Source organism: Chamaea fasciata, unplaced genomic scaffold (assembly GCF_029207755.1).
Source record: "Chamaea fasciata isolate MVZ Bird 193981 ecotype frontalis unplaced genomic scaffold, bChaFas1.0.hap1 SCAF_10, whole genome shotgun sequence".
Taxonomy (NCBI): domain Eukaryota; kingdom Metazoa; phylum Chordata; class Aves; order Passeriformes; family Sylviidae; genus Chamaea; species Chamaea fasciata.
The window spans coordinates 20,515,056-20,538,269 of NW_027094095.1; the positions used below are offsets into that span (position 1 = coordinate 20,515,056).

Genomic DNA, 23,214 nt, shown 5'->3' on the forward strand with positions numbered 1-23,214 from the left:
TTACTCCCCAAAGGCAGGTGTATAAAGCCATACAGGATTGATAGAAACAAATACTCGGTGGCTAGAGTACTTATCACTAGAAAATACTTCTTTTCACCAGAAACAGAGATTCCTGAAGCCAATTAAAAATATTTTAATAAATGCATTATACTTTATTCTACAGCTACAGTATTGTTTAATTTAAAAGGATAAATTAAGCATAAGCATAAATAAATTAAAAGCAATTGTATATGTTTGCATTTGATATTAAGAAATTTGATTAAGTTACTGGATTCAAAAAGATATTATTTTCAAGAATTTTATTTACCTAGTATTATATATCTGCTGTCTTAACATATTTTTATGCTTACTTGCCGTGTAATATATTATATCAAATAAAATATCTGCTTATCACACTTAGATGGAAAGCCATCGTAAATGTTACAGCAGACTCTTAGAGTGAGATTTTTTAAAAGATATACTCAAACTAAACTTAAATTAATAATTCAAAATACTTTTGTGTCAATAACTGTGAGATTTTTAGCCTGTTTTCTAGTGCTGTTCAGTAGCAGTCAAAGACAAAGCAAGCCAAATAAAAGTTGTTCAACAGCAGAGAGTAGAGATCATACAAAATCAGATGCTGACAGTTTTATTAATTAGATTCCAGTATTGTGAAGTCAGAATTCTTCTCTTATTCAGCCGTTAGACTGAAATGTGGAAGGTTAATCTTCATCTCACACTGTCCTTGCTTTATTTTTAAACTAGCTCTTTTATGTAAGTGCATTTAGCAGTTTATAAGCTGAAGCACTGAAGGAGAAATAGGCAGTAGAGTTCACTCAACTAGTGCTTTATAATTTGCATTTGAGAAAAAACAACTAAAAAAATTTACAAATACTTCCCATCTGCTCCCACCTCTTCAGTCAAAATTTAAAAGAAAAGTCAACAGATTAATACAGAAGCAGAATAATCGTATCACTGATATTTAATTATTTTTTCTGAACATTTACTAGTTCACTTTAGATCATCAGAACAAATAAAACAGGTGCTGTAGGGAAAAATGTGTAATGATAGCACACAATTCTCTTAATCGTGGTTGCTTGTGAAGGTTATGCCAGACATGTGTAATATCAATAATTTATAGGTCAACCTGTTGATTGACTAGGGGTGTTTATGCACTAGTGTCTTATAAACCAGAATGTTAATTAACAGAAATCAGTCTATTGGGTTCATTTCCACGTGCAGAAATATGGCTTTACTTGTTTCATTAAGATATGAATTCTGGCGTTTTTCAGATTAGTCATTTAAAAACACCTCTGGAGAAGCTGCAGGAAATTAACAAAAATACTTTGGGACCACTTTTACCCGTAGAAGTGATTTCATATGTTGAAGCACTGTCTTACTCATCGTGGAGCAGCATGAGTGACTCTGTCTCTGACAACGAAGCCCTTCACAACACCACCATTAACGTGAGTGGATCAAGCCTTGGAGCCCTGGGGTTTATCCTTTTTCCAAAGACAGCACGTGACTTCTCAAACACATGCTTTTACTTACAGGTTTTGGTCAACACTGTGAACAATTTTTTACAAAAAGACAAAATGACAGTCTGGGAAGCTCTACCTGTAGATAACCAAAGGCGGAGCCTGACTAAGCTACTGCACACTGCAGAGCAGGCAACACTTGTCATGTCACAGAGCTTCAAAAAGACAGCCCAGCTGGATGCTAATGCAAGTGACATAGGTAAGATAAAGAAAATTATTCTAAGATATACTTTAGATGTGGATTAATCTGAGGAGTTTTTCAGCACTGTTATGAAGTTTAGAAATGGTGTTATGTGAAAGACACAGGTGTTAATTTGTATGATTTTTGTAGCTAACACCTGACTTTCAGTGTAGGTATCATAATTTTCAAAGACTAAACATTTTAGTCCAGAGCAAAAAAATAAATTGAAAGTCAGTGGGAACTTGCTATTTATATTTTCTTTAAATCTATGATTATGGCCATACTCACACAGTCTAGACTCATTTTATAAGCACAAAATTATCCTATGCATCTTATGTGTATAAAAACACCAATGGAACAAAATTTGCATTTGCTCTCTACCGATTTTTTAACTCCTTTTTGGTTCAGTGTAGTTATAAATGAACTTGGAATAAGGATTGTACCTAGTGAGTTTAAACTTGAGTGGCTTTATCTCAACAGGAATTTCTCATTTTAAGAGGAATTCCCCAGGAGGAGAATTGGTTAGTCTCAACTGCGCCATTTTGCTCACCTACCTTCTTTCTCCCTTTGTGCTGGTGTCTTCCCACCAATACCTGCTGATTTTGCTGTGGTAATAAGAGTTTTACCATTCCCTCACTGAGAATAGACTAAGGCTGACACCAGCCACTTTTGAAAATTCTGATAAATCATGGCTGAGTCCTTTGTCAAATGGCCACATTTTCATCTTTATTTTTCTGAATGTCTCCAAACTGTATGTCATCTTATTTCTTATTTTAGATTTAGTAGAGTCCTTCAATGTCTCTCACTATCTTGCTGTTTTATATGATAACTTGATGTGAAGGATTCCTACTGTGGTCTCGAGGCAGGTCAAACCACCTGTTCTTCCCTCACCTGTCTGAAAATAAATTAAAGTGATGAAAAAACTAGGGAGGGATTTGTTCCTTGACACAGACTGTAGAATCAGACTTATGTTATTGCAGAGCACCTCTGCATTTGCAGCAGGTCCAGGTGCTGGCTGTAAAGCCCCTGTGCCTCCTCCCCACACCTCCCTTGCTTGAAAGCAGAGGCTCTCATCACCATAGAGCTGAGGCCATGAAAAGTCAGGAAGGGAGGGTTGGAATGCAGTCTCACAGTGGAACTGTAGATATCAGTCACCAAGGTGAGAGAAAAAGCTGATACAGAGAATGGAGAGGAATTCCTGTGTTGAATGGTTAGTGATTATATTCCTTAGTTTTGTTCTAAAATGGTAAACTGAATGAGCTCATTTCCAAACTGGACCCAAACACTAAAATTTTTGTTACTGTTTTTCATCATGAATACCTTTTTCACAGGTCTCATATGTGCCACACACAACTATTTTGGGATAAGACCTACGACATCACCTCTCTCTCTCCACTGCTTTTTTTGGTGCAAGTTCTTGATCTACGAGCTTTTCAAAACTCCAGCCAAAGCAAACAGTTTCTTATGCCCTTACAAACATTTTCTGACAGCTGGTCTATTGAATAGCTCATATTACTTTTGTGTGCTGTGGTATGAGCAATGCAGATGGTCTAGCTTAGTGATATTCCTCTGTCAGTCAAGTTTTAGATTTGTTTGCTGTTGTTTGGGGGTTTTTTTGTTCTTAAAAATAGCCTGATTGACTTATTTTTGTTCCCATCCTGGGTGATTGAAATTCAGCACCGTAATGAAGCAAATAAAGAGCTCAATAGACTCTAATGTAGTTTTTGTCCTAAGGGGTGAAGCTTGTTTGTTTGTTTTTTGACAAGACACATCATTAGTTCATGGTGCAATGTGCATTTGGTAGCATGGATAGATAACCATAAAATATATACTTTTCAAAAATTGGCTTTTATCAAATGTTATTATTCAGTGGAGAATTTTATGCTTTCCTTTTTATAATTGTGATTTGTGGCCCCTTTCAGAAATACATTTTTAATAAAGCAATAGCTCTTTCTAAAGTAACCTACATTGTTTTTTTCCAGTACCTAATTTAAGGCAAGGTAAATAAGGGATTATATTTTTCATGGAAAGAGTAAAAAGTATGAAAGCAAAATGTGTGCATGGAAATAAAAAAAATAAAAATTAAAAAAAAAAAAAAACAGATGTTTAAGCAAACATGTTATATCAATGACATTTTTCTTGAAATATTTTCCACGAGGACAGAGTCTTAAAATTCACAGTAATTATGCAATCCAGTAGCACATTTATTAACCCAACTCTAAATTATGGTAGACCATAATGGAGCTGTGATTTGTACAGTATTTTTCTTCTTTTGCAGCACTCAAGGTTTTTGCTTTTGATTCACACCACATGAAACACATCCACCCTCACGTATACACAGGGGGAGATTACATAAAGATCTCTCCAAAGAAGAGAAAGGAACCTCATCCAAATGGTAAGAAACAAATGCTGGAGAGTAGGTGGGTTAATAAACACCTTGGATAGGCTTGTAACCACTAGAAAACACCAAACGTGCAGTTTACCAAGGCTGAACTTCCACACTCCTAAGATATTTTTATCACCCTTTCTCCTTTGTTGTCTCAAGACTGATATTTCTAACACATCCAGTGAGTATCCAATGAGTTTTCTCACTGGGTATTGGTATCACAAATCAGAGCTTTATCCTTTTCTCAGCCATAGATCTGCTGTATGACTTTGGACCAGCCCCTGTGGTCCAGGGGCTCTGTGCTACTTCTCCTTCAAAATTTGGTTCATAGTTCCATTCAGAGAGTACCTCACTGGGACAAGAACATGTAATCTTTAGTACCAAACCCAGCAGGATCCAGATCTGGCTTGTACCTCAGAGTGCTACAGAAAGGGCTTATAAATACTGTCATTACTAAATATAAATGCATGTGTTTAAACAGCTCGAAATTAAACCACATAATTTAATAAACATGGAAAAATTATTTAAATTCTCATCTTCCATCTAATCTGTATCTCACCATGTATCAGCATCTAAAAATGTGGTTTATTGTGGTACCAGGGAGAAAGTCACTACATTTTTTAAGATCAGAACTGAATCCGAAAATACCTTTTTCCTTTTCCCTATTTGTATTCCATCCTGGGTCCACTGTCATGGAAGTCAAAGCAAGCCAGGTATTTCAGAAAGGTCCAGTATTTACTTCAGCTGTGAGACATTTTACTTTGTGAGAGTTGACACCACGTGTGTAACCAGTTGCAGAACAGCAGCAGCATACATTATTCTAGGAAAAATACATGTGCATATATCTAATTGGTATTGCCAGTGCGAACACACATTTTTATTCCTAATGCCAGTTACATTGTTTTAAATAAAGCTATATTTCATTGTCTCTAAAGCATTTTTATAAGTATTCCACAAAGACTCCATCTGTTTTGCATATTTTATGCAATAGCAGCAATAATGTCTATTGTTTATTGTTTCCTTAATGTCCTCAATTTTGTTCTTCTATAAAACCCACAAACTACTAACCCTGGTCTGTTTGATTGATAGGCACTGTTGCAGTTGTCTTCCTGCGGTACAGCAATATCGGTTCTCTGCTTTCATCACCTAGAAACAGCTCCTCCAAAGACCCTTCAGAGCAGAGACAGACAGTCAGCTCAGCAGTTATAGCTGTTGCAATTAGCTCAAACCCACCCACGCTCTATGAGCTTGAGAAAATAACATTTACCTTAAAGTATGCCAAGGTAAGGGGGGTTTTTATTATCAGCTTCAAGTAAAACAAAACATTAGCTAATCATTTTATGTGATGTAAGCATACCTGCAGCATATGATAAACTAAGACATAATTCTGTTGTTTGCTGATGTGAGGTTACCTTTTATTACTCTAATAAGATTAACCTCAAAAGTGACATCCTAAGTGCAATATACTAAATATGATACAGAGGAAAATTGCTATGGGACTAAAACAAGGGCAACAATGCCATCTTTGCTGGGTTGCAATATAGATAAAATGTAGATTCTCTGTAAACCAAAGAATATTACAGGATCTTGATTGTTCTGTATTTAGGTTTTTTTCTGAAAAAACTTAAGCATTTATACTAAAGAAAAGGGAAGAAATGCTTCAAGGTTGATGCAAAGAAAGTAACCTGGAATTAGGGGGCAAACAGAACCTATAGTTTTGAAGCATTTTTTATTTCTGAAATCTGAACACATGTATTTAAAACTGAGAGGTTTACTTCCAGCAAATACAGATTTTTGCTGGCTTCACTCCTATGTGAAGAATCACGTTTCATGTCACAAAGAATATTCAGAAACATAACAAGAAAGCAACTCTGCAGTGAGGTGAGCAACGGGACAAGGTGCTAACCCTAGTTACATAGCTTTTAAATTTGTTACTTCCCTTCTGAGTTAGAAAGCACCTTTATATAAATTTGCATAATTTTATAAAGCCTGCATTACAGTGGAGACTTAGTCTTTAACTAGATTTAGTAAGCACTAACTGTACTAAGTAATACTAATGGTCTTGCTCGTCACTGTTGTGTAGCAGGTGATATAGCAGGTGTGATATGACCCTGGCTTTGTCCCAGATTGCTTTGTAAAATGCACAGAATAAGTCTCAGTTTTTGAACTGCTCATTTGGAATGGATAAGCCATGTGGCTGTAACCTTGGAGTCTAGTCCATGTTCAGCAGGTGCAAGTGTATATATAACAGTGTTTTCAATAGGTAAAAATTCCAACATCTTTGCAGGTGCCAGAAGGGTTCAGTAATCTGATTAGACTACATGTTTGGTGGGGTTTTAGCTGTGTGAATAAATTGCTTCCATCTCCAGCCACATTTTAATTGCTTGGAATAGGTCTTGCAGAATGTGTTTTTTGTTTCCCAACCTTGCAATGATAACAAGCATTTTTTAATGAATTGCGCGGTCTAGCGTAAGAAAGGTCTCTTGATGGGAAATATCCTGCCATTTGCCATCAGCAGAACATCTTGTTTCTGTTCCAGACTGCAGATAAAGACATTAAATGTGCATTTTGGAACTACTCAGACACAATGAATGGCAACTGGGCTACAGAAGGCTGTGAGCTGACACATTCCAACTCCACTCATATCTCATGCAAATGTAATCATCTGACTCATTTTGCTGTTTTGATGTCCTCAGGTGGCTCCGTTGTAAGTGCTATTTTAATTTACTGTTTTACCTGACACTTTCTTCTGTTTTCATTTCTTATGTTTTTGTTTTAGTGCAACCTGCATACTCACCCCCCTTTAGGTTGTCTCCTGGTTTGTTCAGCAAACACACAATTTATTGTGCACAAAGCAAACAAAATTCCTCCCATATGTGTTTGAATTTCCTTATGTCCTCTCTGCAGTATTACAGAGCAGTGATGCAGCAAAGTATCTTGTTCCAAAAACACAGTCTGTTGTGCTTATTTTTGGAGCATTGCATTTCATTTTAAATCTCACTTTAGGACTGCTGTGGGATTTATCTGCCATTCATTGGTGGTCAGTAACCATATGGCCCTGGATTTCTGTCTCTCAAAACTTTGCCACCCATTTGTCTAACCTTGGCATCTAAAAATCTGCTTTAAATTCTCTCTGGAGAGTTTGCAGCAGCATAATCAATCTGAAGTTTATGACTATTAAACATGGACACTCACGACCAGCACAAAATCGGGAGAATGGCCATTCAATTTATGACCTTCTTATGTTAAGAATCCCCATAGATTTCCAGGATCTCAGTGGGGATCTGCAGGAGTTCAGGTCCTGCCTCAGGAGGCAGCTTTATAAGGTATCAGAACTGACAGCAAGCAGAATATTAGCATGAATATACTGTATTGAGACAGCTCTTCTCACACTGTGAATTTCATGCTGATAGAGGCTGTTTTCTGGTTGCTAAATAGCATCCTAAGTCTTCAGTTCGTATTTAAAACCTTTGCAGGTACCTATATAGTTATTTTGAAAAGAAAGGCTGGGAAGGGAAGAATGTCTCATCCTTTATTTAGTAAAAAAAATACTTAGATGCATTTTATGGTCAGCTGAATACTATCTTTTTGATGATGTACATTCATGTATTTCAGAGTTTCTTTGTTCAAATAGGAAACAGCAAAAGAAATTGTATTCTTACACAGAAAATATTCATGTCCAGTATTGAAATATCTTGTGTTTCTCTGGAGAAAGTTCATGTTGCATATCTGGAATAGCATTTGCTGGAAGTGATTGTTATTTCAGAGTCTTGTTTTGATCATGTTGCAAATTCAGTAAGACAGTTATTCAGTTTTGCTTATCTAAGTCACTGCTGCGATAAGTCCTTTTATATTAGAAAATGTACGTGTCATATTAATAGATGTCCTACTGCCAGTGTGTTTGTCATTCACTAAAATGATCTGATTTTGAAAATCTTATTAGGAGATACTGATGTTAATAAAAAGTTTTGTTAAGAAATATCAGAAAATGCAAGAGCAGGGATATATAGAGTTTATTTTTAATTTCCCCTAGAATTATATGTCTCAGAAAAACCGAATACTTTTTAGATTATCCAAAGTTTACATTTCCAGTGAAACTCTACAAACAGTTTTGATTAATATTTTGTAGAAAAGAAAAAAAGAGCTGTATTATAGAATGAGGTCTTTCTTGAGAAGTTACAAAGCTGTTCTTTTAAATACTATATTATAATTTTCCCCCAGGGTGTTACAAATTATAGCATTCTTACAAGAATCACTCAGCTAGGAATAATTATTTCGTTGATTTGCCTCTCCATGTGCATTTTCACATTCTGGTTCTTCAGTGAAATTCAAAGCACTAGAACGACAATTCACAAAAACCTCTGCTGCAGCCTTTTCCTGGCGGAACTTATTTTTCTGATTGGAATTAATATGAACAATAATAAGGTGGGTAGTTTTCTCTTGTGCCTTGATTTTGTATTGCAAAATAAATATACAGTATAAGATATGATCTTCCTTCTACTCCCCACATTTCCTATCTACAACAGTGACCCTGACTTCCCAGTACAGTAACAGGAAATACAAAATGGTCATTTAAAGAAGCAGGGTCTTCATCTGAGCTGGTGTGTGTTGACTTCACCCCATGGGTTTCTTTTAAAATTTGTCACCTTTACTGAGACTGTGATCTCTATGTTTTTAGAATTTTCACTTCGCTTAGGATGCTGGATAAAGGTGCACTGGTGGCTCCCAGGGTGACAGTTTTCTCTAAAATCAGGCCCAGAGCTGCAATCCCAAGCTGACATCTGAGATTTTGAGCTGTTAGCTGGAGGACCCCATGTGAGGTCTTGACGTGTCCCTTTTGCTATTCAGAAAGCTAGGGTGTTAATTTTTGCACGTCAGATTAGTTTTAGGAAATAAAATTATGCATAAATTATCAAAATAGCCTACTATAAGTAGCTGAATAGTATTTAAATCACTTGAAAAAATACGAGCTGCTATCCCTGAGGTAGCAATCCAGTACTGATGGATGGAAAAATATCATTTTACAAACACTTTGTATAACAAAAGTTATTTCAGAAATAATTCCTTGTGATGCCTAGTTACAATGTTATCAAAATAATAAAAATTACCTTTGTCTAGATCAAGCATATAAACTAATCAGCTATAACAATAGGATCAACACAGTCAAACCATTTATACCGTTTTTCTGGGAAGTCATACACTAATTTTAAAAGTTGAATGTAGTCACTTTATTTTACCATTTGCTACAGAAAACACTAATGAATGAATGTGCAAATGGGTGTAGGCCAAGTTCTTGTTAACCAGCATTACAACTGGGCTGAGTCACCACTTTAGTCACTCAGTGGTTGTGCATGTACTATTATATTATTATGTAGAGATACAAAAGCCTATTAATAGAATTATGACTCCTGCTTTCTCTGATTGAATTTCTAGCTCTTCTGTTCAATTACTGCTGGACTACTCCATTATTTCCTCCTAGCTGCTTTTGCATGGATGTGCATTGAAGGCATTCACCTCTACCTAATAGTTGTGGGAGTCATCTACAACAAGGGTTTCTTGCACAAGAATTTCTATGTCTTTGGCTATGTCAGTCCAGCCGTGGTCGTTGGAATCTCTGCTGCACTGGGATACAAGTACTACGGCACCACAGAAGTGTAAGTCACCGTTTCTGTGTCCAAATCATCGTACAGAAGGAGACAATATTCACAAAAGCACATTTCAAGGCATTTTCTGCTGTTTAATTTTCAGATGTTGGCTCAGCACTAAGAATAACTTTATATGGAGTTTTATAGGACCAGCATGTCTAATAATTCTTGTAAGTATAATTTTAATTTTTATTGTAGTACATAAAGCCAATAATAAAAGGTGTTTAATAATCACCCACCCACTGCCAGCATAGCTGTGAGTGCTAATTATAGGGCAGAATTGACTAATTTAGACCTTTTTATAGTACCTCTAAATTATTTATATGCTGTACATCTAAATACTTTACTAGTCTGGAAAATGAATGTTTGACAAAAAAAGTTCAACATAAAATCAGAGGAGTTTTTTTCCTTACTCTCTGTCTTTTATCCCAACAGTTTGAGAAATTCTGTGAAGCATTTCTGGTTTTTACAGAGAAGTGTCTTTTTATGTCGCTGGCGTCTCAGCATGGCTCAGCAGGAGGTGTACACAGACACCATCCTAGCAGACAGATAATCTGGTTTTTCAAATGTTCTGTGACTTAATCTCTTATCAGTGATCGGTCATCTTTGTAAGATTAGACTGTCATCTCTGTGGTTTTATCATTCACTTGTACCCTGTCATCATCAAAGCCATTTTAAACTAAATTGCGACGTCAGAGAAAAGAACCCGCTATTTCACACGGGCAGACAAGTCAAGTATTGATAGCCCTATTTCAGCTGTGAAGAGGGCCTTTTTAATTCCTATTGGAAGTGGTTTCAAACCTGCGAATTTGGCAGGTATTACATGTTCAATTCTGAATTGAGATGTTTTTGGTGTCTCAGGAGCATTTCTGAGTGCTATAAAGTTTAAGGAACCATTCTAGCTGTAATGGGGCTTTATTCTGTAAGACTGTGTTGACACTGATAGCTGGAGCTAACAGAAGGAGAAGGTGCAATAGTGAGGTTTCGCAGCATCTATGGTCAAGCCAGCTACAACTATGTTGCCTTTTAAGCTATTTCGTATAATGTGAGGATTTGTTAAAAGTGGAAGATCCTAACACATGCAACTTGGTAGTGAAACAGTTTTATTTCAAGGCATTATCCATTTCATAGCTTAATAAAGTATCAGGTACATTTCTGGTCAAATTTCATGCCAAATTTCCGCTGCATATTGGGTACAGCTGGAAACAACCTGCCAGATACAGCTGTAATGTTAAGCCTCCCCATCTCACCCTTCTGGTGAGCACAGCAGAGTTTGAGAGGCAAAGCACTATGACCTCACTTGTCTCAGTTCTTCTGGGTCAGATAGCCCTGCTGTCCAGCAGGTTCCTAAGATGAATAAAATCATGGCAAGATATCATCCTTTACTAGGAAATTCTTCCAATTCTTAGCTTGAAGTTTACAACTTCCTATTTCCTCTTTGGACCTTATCATTTCTTCCATGGAGGCAGCAGGGCTGTGGTTTTGTTGTTATTTCTCTCATTCCTGTTCCTCATCTGCCTTCAGGTAAAAATTTATGCACAGTGATGTATCTCTGTGCGGTTGGCAGACGAAAATCGCGTTATCAAAACACACAAAATGCCCCAAGTGCAGGCATGTGTAACCTCGTTTCCAGCTCCAGCTGAGCTGTGCCCAGTGGGGATCCCAGGTACACGGCGCAGAGGCAGAGCAGGGCTGCAGTGGCTTTGCTGTAAATCTGGCCGGCTGCAGAAGCAAATCCTGCAAGCTGGGCTCTGAGGCCTGTGGACATTCTTTGAGCACTCCAGATCTTCCAGCAATCCCTGCAAATTAAAAGGGAAAAGGGAGGTGCTGGAAGTTGATCCAGACCTGTGTGCCAGTGCAGCTCTCCTGCAGAAGAGGAGAGCAGCCAGAGAGTTTCTTTTTCTCTCACTCCCTTGCCTAAGTGAAGCCATGCAAAAGACCTGTAGCTGAACAGCAAAGAACCCTGTGGTTGTTCAGCTACTTTTTGTGTGTTATAGAAGAATTTCATGCTAACTTGTTTTCACAGAATTCCCATACTTTTATTTATTGTCTCTTCATAACAATATGCCACTAAACCATGGGGGGAAGGGCAATGTGCTTTCAGCAAGGTGCTTCAGCTGCTCCAGGGGTTTTTTTGAGAGCTTGGACAGCTTGTTTTGATGGAGTGATAGCAAAATGAAGCCTGAACTGCAATGGGGATATTTTCTAAGGGTGCAGGGACCTAGGTATTTTGCTCATGCTTTATCCAGGTAATAAAAGAAAATATGGAAAACTCCATGAAAATAGGCACTGACACTAGAAGATGAAGTTGGTGTCAGATGTCTTCTCCATGGGAAGCACATTGTCGGTAGCAATTCTGTTTTCATTGTCCAGCCTTCCTGTTGAGAACATGCATGGGTTCCAATGTGACAAAGATTAAACTCTTTCCAAAGTAGTACCACTCAGGCAGTCCTTTTAATTACAGGAGCCAAATATTTCCCAATATTTCCATTCTGCCCACAGCTAATTAAAGAGAAAGAAGAAAAAAAATATTAATTAATGACTCTGACAAGAAAATATCACTTTTGTTCTGGGATAACCAGATGGGGCACTGCAACCATCATATTGAAAGCTTAAAAATCTGGCAACTCCACTTTACTGTTAATCCTGAGCTTCATCTACTAATAGTTGAATTTGCAGGTCTTCCAAGATAATTGGGAAACTGTGGATACCAGTTCTCTGGAGGGCTACTCACCACAAAATTCTTGCACAAAAACATTTAAATCGTTGTCAGGACAAATGCCCATGTACCCAAATGGTGGTTTCCATTTCTCTGAGTAGGGTCCCAGGAGATTTGTGGTTTGGATTATGCTGTAATATGCCTCTGAGCCAGCATGTAAATGATGAAGAACAGAACACAGAACCACTCCTGCACCAATGGGTCAGCTGTCTCAGGGCACGTTGTTTCAAACACGTTCTTGGGCTGTAAATCTGTAGTAATAATGAAGCATAGGGAGCTCAAGTGTTTATCAGGAGTACAAATTAGCTTCTCCTCTGATTGCCTAACCAGAAACACTACTTCTGAAGGTGTTTGCATATTAATACTATGGTTCTATTAGAAGTCTTAAGTGCAAAGCAATGCCTTATTGATCCCATCTAAAAATTATTATAATTATTATTATTAGATTGGTGACTGCACATGAAAAGAAGTGGGTCAGAAACTCTTTAGATGGACTTAGCAAAGAAAGAGCATTTAAAACCTTTATAAAACAAGCTGCAAATCGAAGATAATTTCTACAACTTATTCCTTCCTCCTAATACTTTAGAACCACAATCATTTTAACTAAAACTATGCAGTAGATTAGATCAAAGCATGCAAGTACGGAGAAATTATTTATAATATGTATTTAAACTTTTTAATAGAAACATGAGTTTATCTCAAGCTTTAAGGGACAAACATTCACACACATGGCAACCCAAGACTGACTGAGGCAAAGACAAGTATAAGAAATATAAACCCCAGAGATAAAAGGTATGAAAGGGGGGGGGGGGGGGGGAAGAGAGAATAAAAAGAAGTCATAGAAGAACTTTATTTTCTACTGTAATACACTCTTACAATAATAATCTCCCTGTGTGTAGAAGTGTGTAGAATGGGAATGACTGTTTGCTGCCAGGGTGATGGCTGCAGTTTTGATTAGCATGTAATATCAGTCAATAATAAACTCCTTCCCAGTGGAGGATTTCAACATGGCTTTCCCCACGTCTGGCATCATAGCTTTTTGAGTGGGAGTAGACTTATGTTAGGGCTTTACTCTGCACCCCTGGTGTTTTTGGAAACTTCTTCTTTTAAACTTTATGGACACAGCTTAAGTCCTTCCACTTGTACCTATTTTGAGGTTCAGCTATATATTAGTTATCCGCTTGGGTGTAGAAATGATGTCTGGAAAGGTTGGCCAAGGGCTATTAACGCTGTAGTTCTGAAAGTCTATGAGACATTAAAAGGAAAATTTGGGAAAGAATCATTGCTATTCCAAGTGCAGCTATAGCCAACCCTTCTAATATACCTGTCTCCCACAATGTTCTCCCGTCAAATCTGTTCAGCTGAGCTTTGTGCAGAAAGTTCAAAGTCACCCATGAAAACATGATTTGTACCTTTACAGTATTGACAGAGTCATGCAGACTTGACTGTTGTACCTACTGTCACTGCCACAATAAATTGGCACACCTCTGTGAGGAACCAGGACTCAGAAGTGTGACGTGTTGTAACATTAATAGGTGCAATTTGCCATTTGACAGTATAAATCTATCACTATCATTTGTGGAGATCACCTCTCTAATAAAAAATACAGGCTTGCTCTTTGAGGTTGGAACGTTTCCAAAATTGAACATCATGCAGATAATCCTCTCCATGGCTTTTATCCAAACATCCCAGTGCTGTGCAGTGAGGAGGTAGCTCCTCAACTCTGTTCCTTGTTTTACTCCTCTAATGAGTGTTTTTAGGGACTTTGAAGGTGTCTGGCTTGGCTTCAAGTTCCAGTTTCTTGAAACAATTGGTAATTGTAGTGTTTACAACATAAAAATGGCTTATACATGAGCCCTGCAATTTTCAGAGCATTCTTGTGCACTTGACTTGGAATGTACAAGCCAAGAATAATTCTTGGAAGTGGTGCCCCCAGAAAATCCCAGCCCTTTTTAATAAATGTAATAAATAATCAACTGTAAAGAAAAAAATATTCTAAGAACTTCAGTGATTGATTAACCATACTGTTTTCAACCTCTCTTGTATAAGTGAATGGGTAAATGAATAAAATATACAGATTGCAGTTGCAAAATACAAAAAAGTGACATATGAGTGATGAAAGCAGGCTAACAGTAGAGTAATGCTTTTCATTAAGGAACTGCCTGCATATTCATTAGAGCTAGTCAATTACTTTAAAAATACATTCATCAGATAATTTATTTGATGAATTTTACCATTATTTGTCAAATAATTTATTCAACAAAAAAAGGTAAAATTAATGGACTAGTACATTTTTCAAATCTTAATGGACAGCTCTAATACTTATTCAGTTCTGTACATTTAGGTTGATTCAGGATTAGTAATACTGCTGCAATCAATGCAGAAAAATTTCCTGGCAAATCCATTACTGTGCTGTTTTCTCATATACGCACAAATTTTATGTACTTAATCTAGGCTATTCAAACTGAAAATCTTTCTTATAAAAAAGAAATATTCAAAGAATCTAATATATTACATTTTCACAAGCTTCAATAATGAACATTGTCTGACGAAACAATGTTAACATTTAAAAATAACAATATAAATAAATAAATAAATAAATAAGTAACCCCTCTGAGGCCAGTCACACCACACTGATGTCACCAAGTCCACTGCCTCTTTGGGCTTCCTCAGTTTATTATCCCTACTCTTCAGTGAAACATTGCACATTCAGTATTCCTGAGATTCCTTGATATTCTAATAATTATAATCAAAAATGTTGCTTGACCTCTGACTTCCAGCACAACCAAACACAGCACCATCTCACATTTTTCAGTGTATATTTATGCTCTGAAAACTTCTATGGGTTTTTTGTGATAAATGCTTAGTTATGTTTCTTAGATAGATGTGAAAGATATACTCTACATTTACTGTATATTTTTCAGAAAATAGCCGTTTTAAACATTTTTTTATATCTACTGTTATTTCTCAGTCTGCCTTTTTAGTGGAAATAAATTCCTAAAGGGACTAGCAATGCCTTTATTATTCTTTTTTAAAGAGTAATAGTCCCCTTTTCATTAACCCCTCTGTGGTTTCAGTTAAAGGTGTCCCCATGGCATTTCTTATGTCATTGTGGATAAAGTGGAGAGAATTAATTATATAGTGGCATTAAAGACTGAGTCTGCAACTTTGCTTGAAACAGATTAGTTCAACCCACAGTGCTGTTCAGCAACAATACCTGCTGTGCTAAATAATAACTGAGTCAGAAAATACTAGCCATGTTCAGTGGACAGGATCAACTTAAATCTCCAAGACACAGCTCCCATATTGCCAAACCCAATGGATGCAATTTCTCAGCAAGACCAGAGCTTTCACATGAATGAAGGTTTTACCTTCCTTGTCTCTGCCATTAAAGCCCCAATTCTATGGTCCCTGGAAATGCTTAGAAAAAAGAGGGTGTGTCCATTAGTCATATTAATGTCATTAGAAAAATTACTTGATCCTATGTCATTGCATATTGCATTGCAAATTCATCACATAAGGCTGAAGGGTCCTTGAAGGGTGTTCCAAACAAAAGTGGGTTTTTAAAAAAAAAAAAACAACTTAGTAGTTCTGTAAGAAAAAGTACATGAAATTCTCCCTTGCAGTCACTGAAAGGACACTAGACTTGAAACTCAAGCGTGCCCTCTGTCACCCAGAGAGTAACAAGCAGACACAGCAGGGGAGGGGGCACAGGTGGATGTCAAGGGAAAGGAGAAGAGCACCTGCATGTGCCAGCTGGCTGCAGATTTCCTGAGATGTTCCGCAGTTCAGTGCAGATTGATGTCGCAAACATCCTCCTCCAGTTCTAGAAAGATACGTACTGTGCCCACCCTTTTAATGAATCCACGTATAATCACCTTTTGTGGATTTTTTTTTTTTTCAGGAAAGCCACACAACTGACTGAAATAGGTTGGTTTTGTTGTGTTTCATTTTTAGGGTTTTTTTAATCATTTAATATCTTCTTGGTGCTTCTGCACATTCCCTTGTTATAAGCACAGTTACTGTAAACGTACACACTTACCCTAAACTGTTCATTGAAAGGACACTGTAGGTTTGCTTTAGATAGTTAACATAGTTAACTATCTAAAGTTATATGTTAACTATCTAGTTAACATAGGCTGATGATGTCTTTTGGACTTTCTTAGCAATTACATAATGACTTCATCCACATGACATATTTTCTCACTTGAATCAGATTTTTTTTCCACTATTCTACTGCCCCTTTGATTCATCCCTGACAGGCATTTAGAGGGGTGAATTTAAATTCACAATAGTAATTGCACAGGTAGACTCTGCTTGGAATTCTCACTTGGATGCTGAAAGAAGTTTTTGTGGTCTTGCATAAATCACACCATGGGATTTTGTGACCATATCCAGAGCAGAATCATAGATATTTCTGAAAAAGCAAAAGGCCAAATCTTCAAGAGGATTTGGCAACTTGTGGAAGGTATGGTTATATTTCTGCCAAATATTCACACCTCCAAAAGGAAAAATACCGCTTGTTCTCAGATTTCACATCTCAGTCATGCTCCTGATACTTTCTCCTTCCTGGTAGCTCATCCAGTCACCGAAGGTACTTGTACTAAAAGATGATATACAACTATTTCACTCCTCTTTGCCATGTAAAACTCCTTCTGCATGGCTCACACACAAGTCTCCAGATGCAGCCTAAGAAAAATCTCCATGTGTGCAAGGAAACCATAAGATGGGAGCAACGTGTAGTGTCAACTTTTTGATTCACCTTGAATCAGTTCATTCAACAGCCTGATTTCTGTCACTCCCAACTCACAAGAAAATACATCTTCTCAAAACCTTGGAAAGGAAGAGTAAACTTAGGAATTATTTACACTGTGAGAAAAAATAGACCCCAGTCCTACTACTGGACTTAACCGGGGTAACATTTATGGCTGAGGTCAGGTACAGCTCTGTTGGTTCATCCCTCCTGCCCTTGGCTGCAGAACTGATGGTAAATAATGTGTTTAGTTTTGCAATCCAATAAGAAATAACCTTGAATCCACAAGTCTGCAAAGCTGCTTACCCTGATGGAAAGCATTGAAAACCCATTTATTTATTTATTTACATCTTCTTTTAAGAGTTCTAAAAAAAATAAAGGAAACACTTAATTGAATCTAAATCTATAGCTTAAAGCATGTAACAGAAAACTTTGAAGTATTCCTAAATAAAAAGCAATCTTATGTGAACTTTTTTTTTTTTTTTTTTTTTTTTTTTTTGCCTGAGTCAGGATTTGTAATAAACTCATTTGGCTATGTTTTAACTTTTAAAACAAGTGAAATCATTAAAATCTTAGAAGCATAAAATTCTACCCCTGAATAATTGAAAATATTTCCCAAAAATACAGCCTAAAGGGGGTTCATTAATTTTTTTTGTTCCATTTCTTACTCCCAGATAAGACTGCTGTTGTATACTTAAAGCATTCGAGAAGATATATTCACCGGGGACATGGTAATGAGATAAATCAGTCAGGAGACAAACCCTGACTGTTTGACTGCCAGCTTGCGTCCAATTTTATGCAATTAATATAGCATACATTTTCATTTTGAAGCTTAAACTGTTGTATTGTTAATAGCTTAATTCCATTCTCCCCTGACTGAAATAACGATGACCCGCTGAATGTTGTGGTTTTACCCAGCCATTAGCCATCCAGCCAGAAAGACAGAAATGTATTGCTCTCTGTGGCAGAACTCAGACCATCACAAGCTCATTAATTCAAACGTTCATAATGAGGGTCATTGTACAGACTGATACAGATACAGCTGCTCTGAACTTCAGACATTTTTTGAAAGAGCCAAATTCAATATGATATATGTAAAAAATTCAAGTATATGCCTAAGAGAGCAGCAGGAGAAATTTTCTCATTCTTTTTTGTGAGATCTGACATCAGCATATAGATGGTTTCATCAATTATTGAGACAGAGACTAAGAAAGGAAAAGGGAATGATTTGGGGGTTTCATTTTTGAAGTTTGAATGTAAAGTGCTCAGACTGAATCAGAACTAGTATGTCTGAGTCTTTAGAATTAGCTGCCTCTTTCTTATACCTTCTCTTCTTTGTAACACTAGAGAGCCTTTAAAGGCTGGTATTTGAAATGTTTAATAACTTTTGAAAGGCTGGGGTGTATCTTTTACACAAAGATATCCTACATGAAATTCCAAATTCCTTTTTCATTCTATAAATAATGTGTATTGGAAATAGTCTCAAAACCTCAGTGTCATATTAAACAATTACAGCAGTGTTTAAAAAACAAAACTGTCTTTAGAAAACCCTGGATGAGGAACAGAGGGGGTGAGGGAAATCCAGGTTTTTCTGCTCCAGTGAATATTTAATTATTTATATGGCATGGAATAGATCCAGCAGTAGCAGTAGCAGTGAATAACTATACAGAGCGTGGAGAAACCAAGGGTCATAGCCTAGTCTGAATATTAAGTAAAACAGAAAATTGTGCCCCACGTCTCCAACATCCTGTATAAATGTGCTGTCCACAGGGATTTTCATTGTTCAGGAGTGTCCTTTCTGGTTTTATTCAGAAAAGACATCCTAGTCAGGAAGCGTTTCCCAGTGAAAATACAGTCTAAAACAGTAAATGTCTTTTAGTGCTAATGAACTGACATTTTTCAAAAAAAAATGTATTGGACTAAATTTTTTGGAATGCCCTGTCCTGATCTATTTAATTTCACCAGAAGTCCAGGTGCTAACTGAGCTACCTCCATGAAAGACCGACCATTCCCCTCTGAGCTTTCAAGTGCTCTTTGTCTTGCTGTGAAAAAGGAAGGGGGGGAAGAAGGAAAAAAGATGTCTTAGTTGTCAAATTTGACAGCTTTCAGCTGCCTTGATGGGGCAAAATGATGATAGATCACTTCACTCAGTGTCTTACAATTTAATTGTAATTAATTATGAAAGAAATTACAGCTCTTCAACATGAGTGCAAATATTTTTATTTGCAAGTTATATTAAATTTTGTGAAGCTCATCCTATTCAGTGTTCAACTAACAAAAACTATCATTCTGTATGTACACAGAGAGAGTTCCATGCATTGTGAAGCACTAACATAATATTTACTTGAGGACAGAACACTACGTTACTCTTCCAGTATGTAAAATACGAACATTTAAGAGTGAAATTAAGGACCTATTTTAAATATAGCTGTTGCTAGGCAATGTGCTGTTAGCAGAACTCCAGCAGCCTGGAACATTTCGGATTTTAGGACCTACATGCTCATTTTTATATTATTACTTAGTTTCCAAAAGACTAGCAATCAACAGAGAAGTTGGTAATTTGCTTAGACTATAGATGAGATTGTTCCTCAGGGCTCTCTGCTGGGCAGTCCCAGAGCTGATAGGGGCAGCAGCCAGAGCAACAGCATCTTGCTCTGTCCATGCCCAGCTTTCCTTTCTTGCAGAAGCACCTGTTCAGGTAGCCATGGTAGTAGGGAGGCAGAGGGAGGGATGCAAACCTGCAAGCAGATTTTCAGAGCTATCCTAGATGTAGGTGGAGGTAGGTTAACTCCACACACTGCTTTTCCCATCCTATTCTAAAATACATATGATTGATTGAACAGAGCTCCCCAGCCTAATTCCTTTGGCGAAGCTTCCTTATTGTTGACAAGATGATTAGGAGAGCACCAGGAAATTTCTTTGAATTCTAAATTGCTTTCTCTCTCCTTCAAGAGGAAATTATCCAGATCAATGCTGTGGGTCAGATCTGATCCTAGGACTTGTACCACTCCAGATTGCTCTGAACTCTTCCTCGTGTGTCTGCTCGACCTAACCCACCAATATCACAGTTCTGAACATGGAAACTGTATCATGGATTTAAACAGCTGCAGGAAAATTTCACTGTCCTGCTCTTTACCACAGTATGCATCCATGACACATCTAAGTGCTAATCTACAGAGTAAAACCTGCAGCAGTGTCCGCTGTTGCCTATGAATATCTTGGGCCTGCAATTCTCTGTGGTTGTGTACTGATAAAGCCTTGACAGTGTTGGTGCAATGGGAGTTTTACTATTTAACTGGTGTTCTACATATCGGCTTAATGGGGCCAGAAGTCACTCCAAAACCCTAAATACTTCTGACCCTTAGAGAGAGATATACCAAACACTTTCCATCCTTCCTTTAAACTCCATCTTGGGTGTACAATATCACCCAGCTCATGCAGGTTTGTGTCTCCTTAGGGATTATCCGGGCTTATACAGCTACATATATGTAGTTGCCCATATCTACAGAATCTTGATTTCATGGCATCCTAAACATGCTCTCGTTCAATGTCTGTTTCGTACAAATGTATTTTAAGTTTTTCATTTGTCCATAAATATACCACAACATTTCTAGAATTTAAGAAGGCTAAAAATACTTTAACAAATATCTTTAGGGAGACTTGATTCCCTGAAGATGCTGTGAGTGGAAGCTTTTTCTGTATCAGTCCTTGACTTTGATTAACCACTTTAAAAAAAAAAAAAAGGAATAGATTAATTATTAAAATTAGTCCTGTAGTGCACCTGAGCAATGATGAGTGAGACATGATTCCCACTGAATTGCAGAGGAGGCAGGGCTGAGGATGCTTAGCACTTCAGAGAATTTCCCTGGTAGGGGAAAAGTCAGAAGTTTTCTTCGTAAAATCATAAGGGCTGAGTGCACTGTTTGCCCAATCGCCATCTGGGGGTGGTTTGTTAAATAAATAAAATACAAAAAAATATTCAGTTCGGGGCTTGGAATCAATGCAAATCCCCTCTAGTCTATTAGACTTGCTGAGAAGCCCCTCTCAGGACACGCAGCAGTTTCTCTGACTGCTCAGCCATGTAATAGCACTGAAAACAAAGGCACCAGAACTTGCTGTATCACACTGTAACATCGTTATTCACTCGATAAAACTGTGGCCATGCCACCACATCTCACGCTCCGGGTTTGCCCCAAGCTTCAGACTAACTGTGCTCATTATTCAGGTAACTGGTCCCCAGGCTGGCCTTCCCCAGCCCCAAGCAGAGCCTGTCCTGAGCTCAGTTTCACAGCTGCCTGCACATCCTGCTCTGCTCCAGCTCACTCCCTCTCTGGAGACAGCACTCCTCATGTTTGCCATTTCGTTCTCATTCACCTTGCCTGTCACCTTAAGGCAGTCTTAATTACAATATCATTGAAGGTTTATTCAACAAGATCTTAAGACTGTGGTTTAATTACAAAAACGAAAACACATGATTACAACCAAAGTAAGTATAAAACAATATTTGGTTGTAAGGAGCAATTGAAACTTTTTAGATGTTTCAGTGTCTCTCATCCAGAAGCCCTCTGCCAAAGACGGAAAACTAGGGGATCCAGGATTTCTTGTGTACATCTATATTTTAGATTACTTTTACAGCCTACTACCTCAGTTTCTGCTTGTTTGAAACTCAGTTTTGGATACAAATTCAAATGTCTTAAGTGCTTGTATCTTTGACCAGGCATTTTAAGTGATTTGACTTTTCATTCCATTTGTTGGAACACATATAGCTCTTTGGGGATATCAGTTCTGATTCCCCTTTAGTCCTAGTAAGTCCAACTTATTAGTGTTCATACTCAATCCTGCCATCCAGTAGGAATTTTTTTTTACTTGACATTTCCCAGAAATAGTTGAGGCCATTGGTATGTTCATAGCAAAGAACACGCAGAGTATCAGGTTGAATCAGGGTGCATTAAGTTTAGGATACCTTTTGGGATATCTTTTGGATTACCAGTTTCCTCCAAAGGCCACACTTGACACATTGTTTACATTAGCTAGTTTTTTTCTCCTGGATTTACCCATGAGCTTTCACTCATGAGTTTTGCTTCATTTCTGTGTCACAAGATAGATACTACAACTTTCTTGTTATCCATTTCATCCCCCCTCAAAGGACAAAATGTGGATCCAGAGGCTTCTAACTTAGGTTGAAGCACTGTGTAAAGGCAGTCTATGCACTTCCACTTTGCTAGAGAAATTTTTTATTAATGGAGTGCTTAAAAGTGGGGCAAAGGCCGACTTAAGACTTTAATAAATCTTGGAAATGACCGGGTGTTTCAGAAGTTAAGTTCACCCTCATTACCCTGTAACACTACCTCCTGTGAGGCTACCTGAGACATATTGTACAATAATTGTGTTCTGGCAGCTGACTCCAAGAAGCTGGTGTTAACCTCTCCCGTTCCCCTGATACATACAGATTATTCCCATTAGAATGGCTTGGTGAATGAAAAGATCATAGTTAATGGATATTACTCTAATGCAGAAGGCCAAATCCTATTATCCTGTGAAATGGACAGTGCAAATAGTATTTGTGTAAAGGAGCCCCACTGGGACAAGGAGAAATGGAGCCTGCTGCCCACCCCATCCTTGTTCAGCAAAACCTTGCCAGTTCTGCAGCTGTTTTTCTGAGTAAGGGGGTTGGCCCATAGAGCTTCTCACAGAACCTATTTCTGACAGTTTCTAAAGAAGCAGCAGTGTGTTCTCCATGCCTATGGTACTTTGATCACACTTCCCGCTACCTTTTTCAAATTAATAAGTACATTAGGTGGGTTATGCAGATTACAGTGTATGCATGAACTTATTTGATTTATTATTCACCAACAAATACAAGATAAAAAGTAAATCTGCATATAATTATCCACAACTGCTGACTGACTAATAATTAACTTTGAAAAATTGCTGGTTTAGGAGGTATCATAGATTACAATTTTAAATATAAGGAGCTTCAGAATAGCTCTCACTATCAGCACTAGGACAAGGT

General features: G+C 37.4%; 1 protein-coding gene across 2 annotated transcripts in view; it reads left to right on the forward strand.

Annotated features, from left to right (window-relative positions):
• Positions 1–23,214, forward strand: part of ADGRL4 (adhesion G protein-coupled receptor L4) — a 73,717-nt gene that overhangs the window by 45,013 nt on the left and 5,490 nt on the right. For both annotated transcript variants that reach the window (XM_066192574.1, XM_066192575.1), the window contains 8 exons: positions 1,272–1,445; positions 1,533–1,716; positions 3,977–4,093; positions 5,174–5,367; positions 6,624–6,791; positions 8,306–8,509; positions 9,518–9,738; positions 9,833–9,899. In XM_066192574.1, coding sequence (XP_066048671.1) covers positions 1,272–1,445; positions 1,533–1,716; positions 3,977–4,093; positions 5,174–5,367; positions 6,624–6,791; positions 8,306–8,509; positions 9,518–9,738; positions 9,833–9,899 — 1,329 coding nt within the window. The remainder of the gene's footprint in view (positions 1–1,271; positions 1,446–1,532; positions 1,717–3,976; positions 4,094–5,173; positions 5,368–6,623; positions 6,792–8,305; positions 8,510–9,517; positions 9,739–9,832; positions 9,900–23,214) is intronic.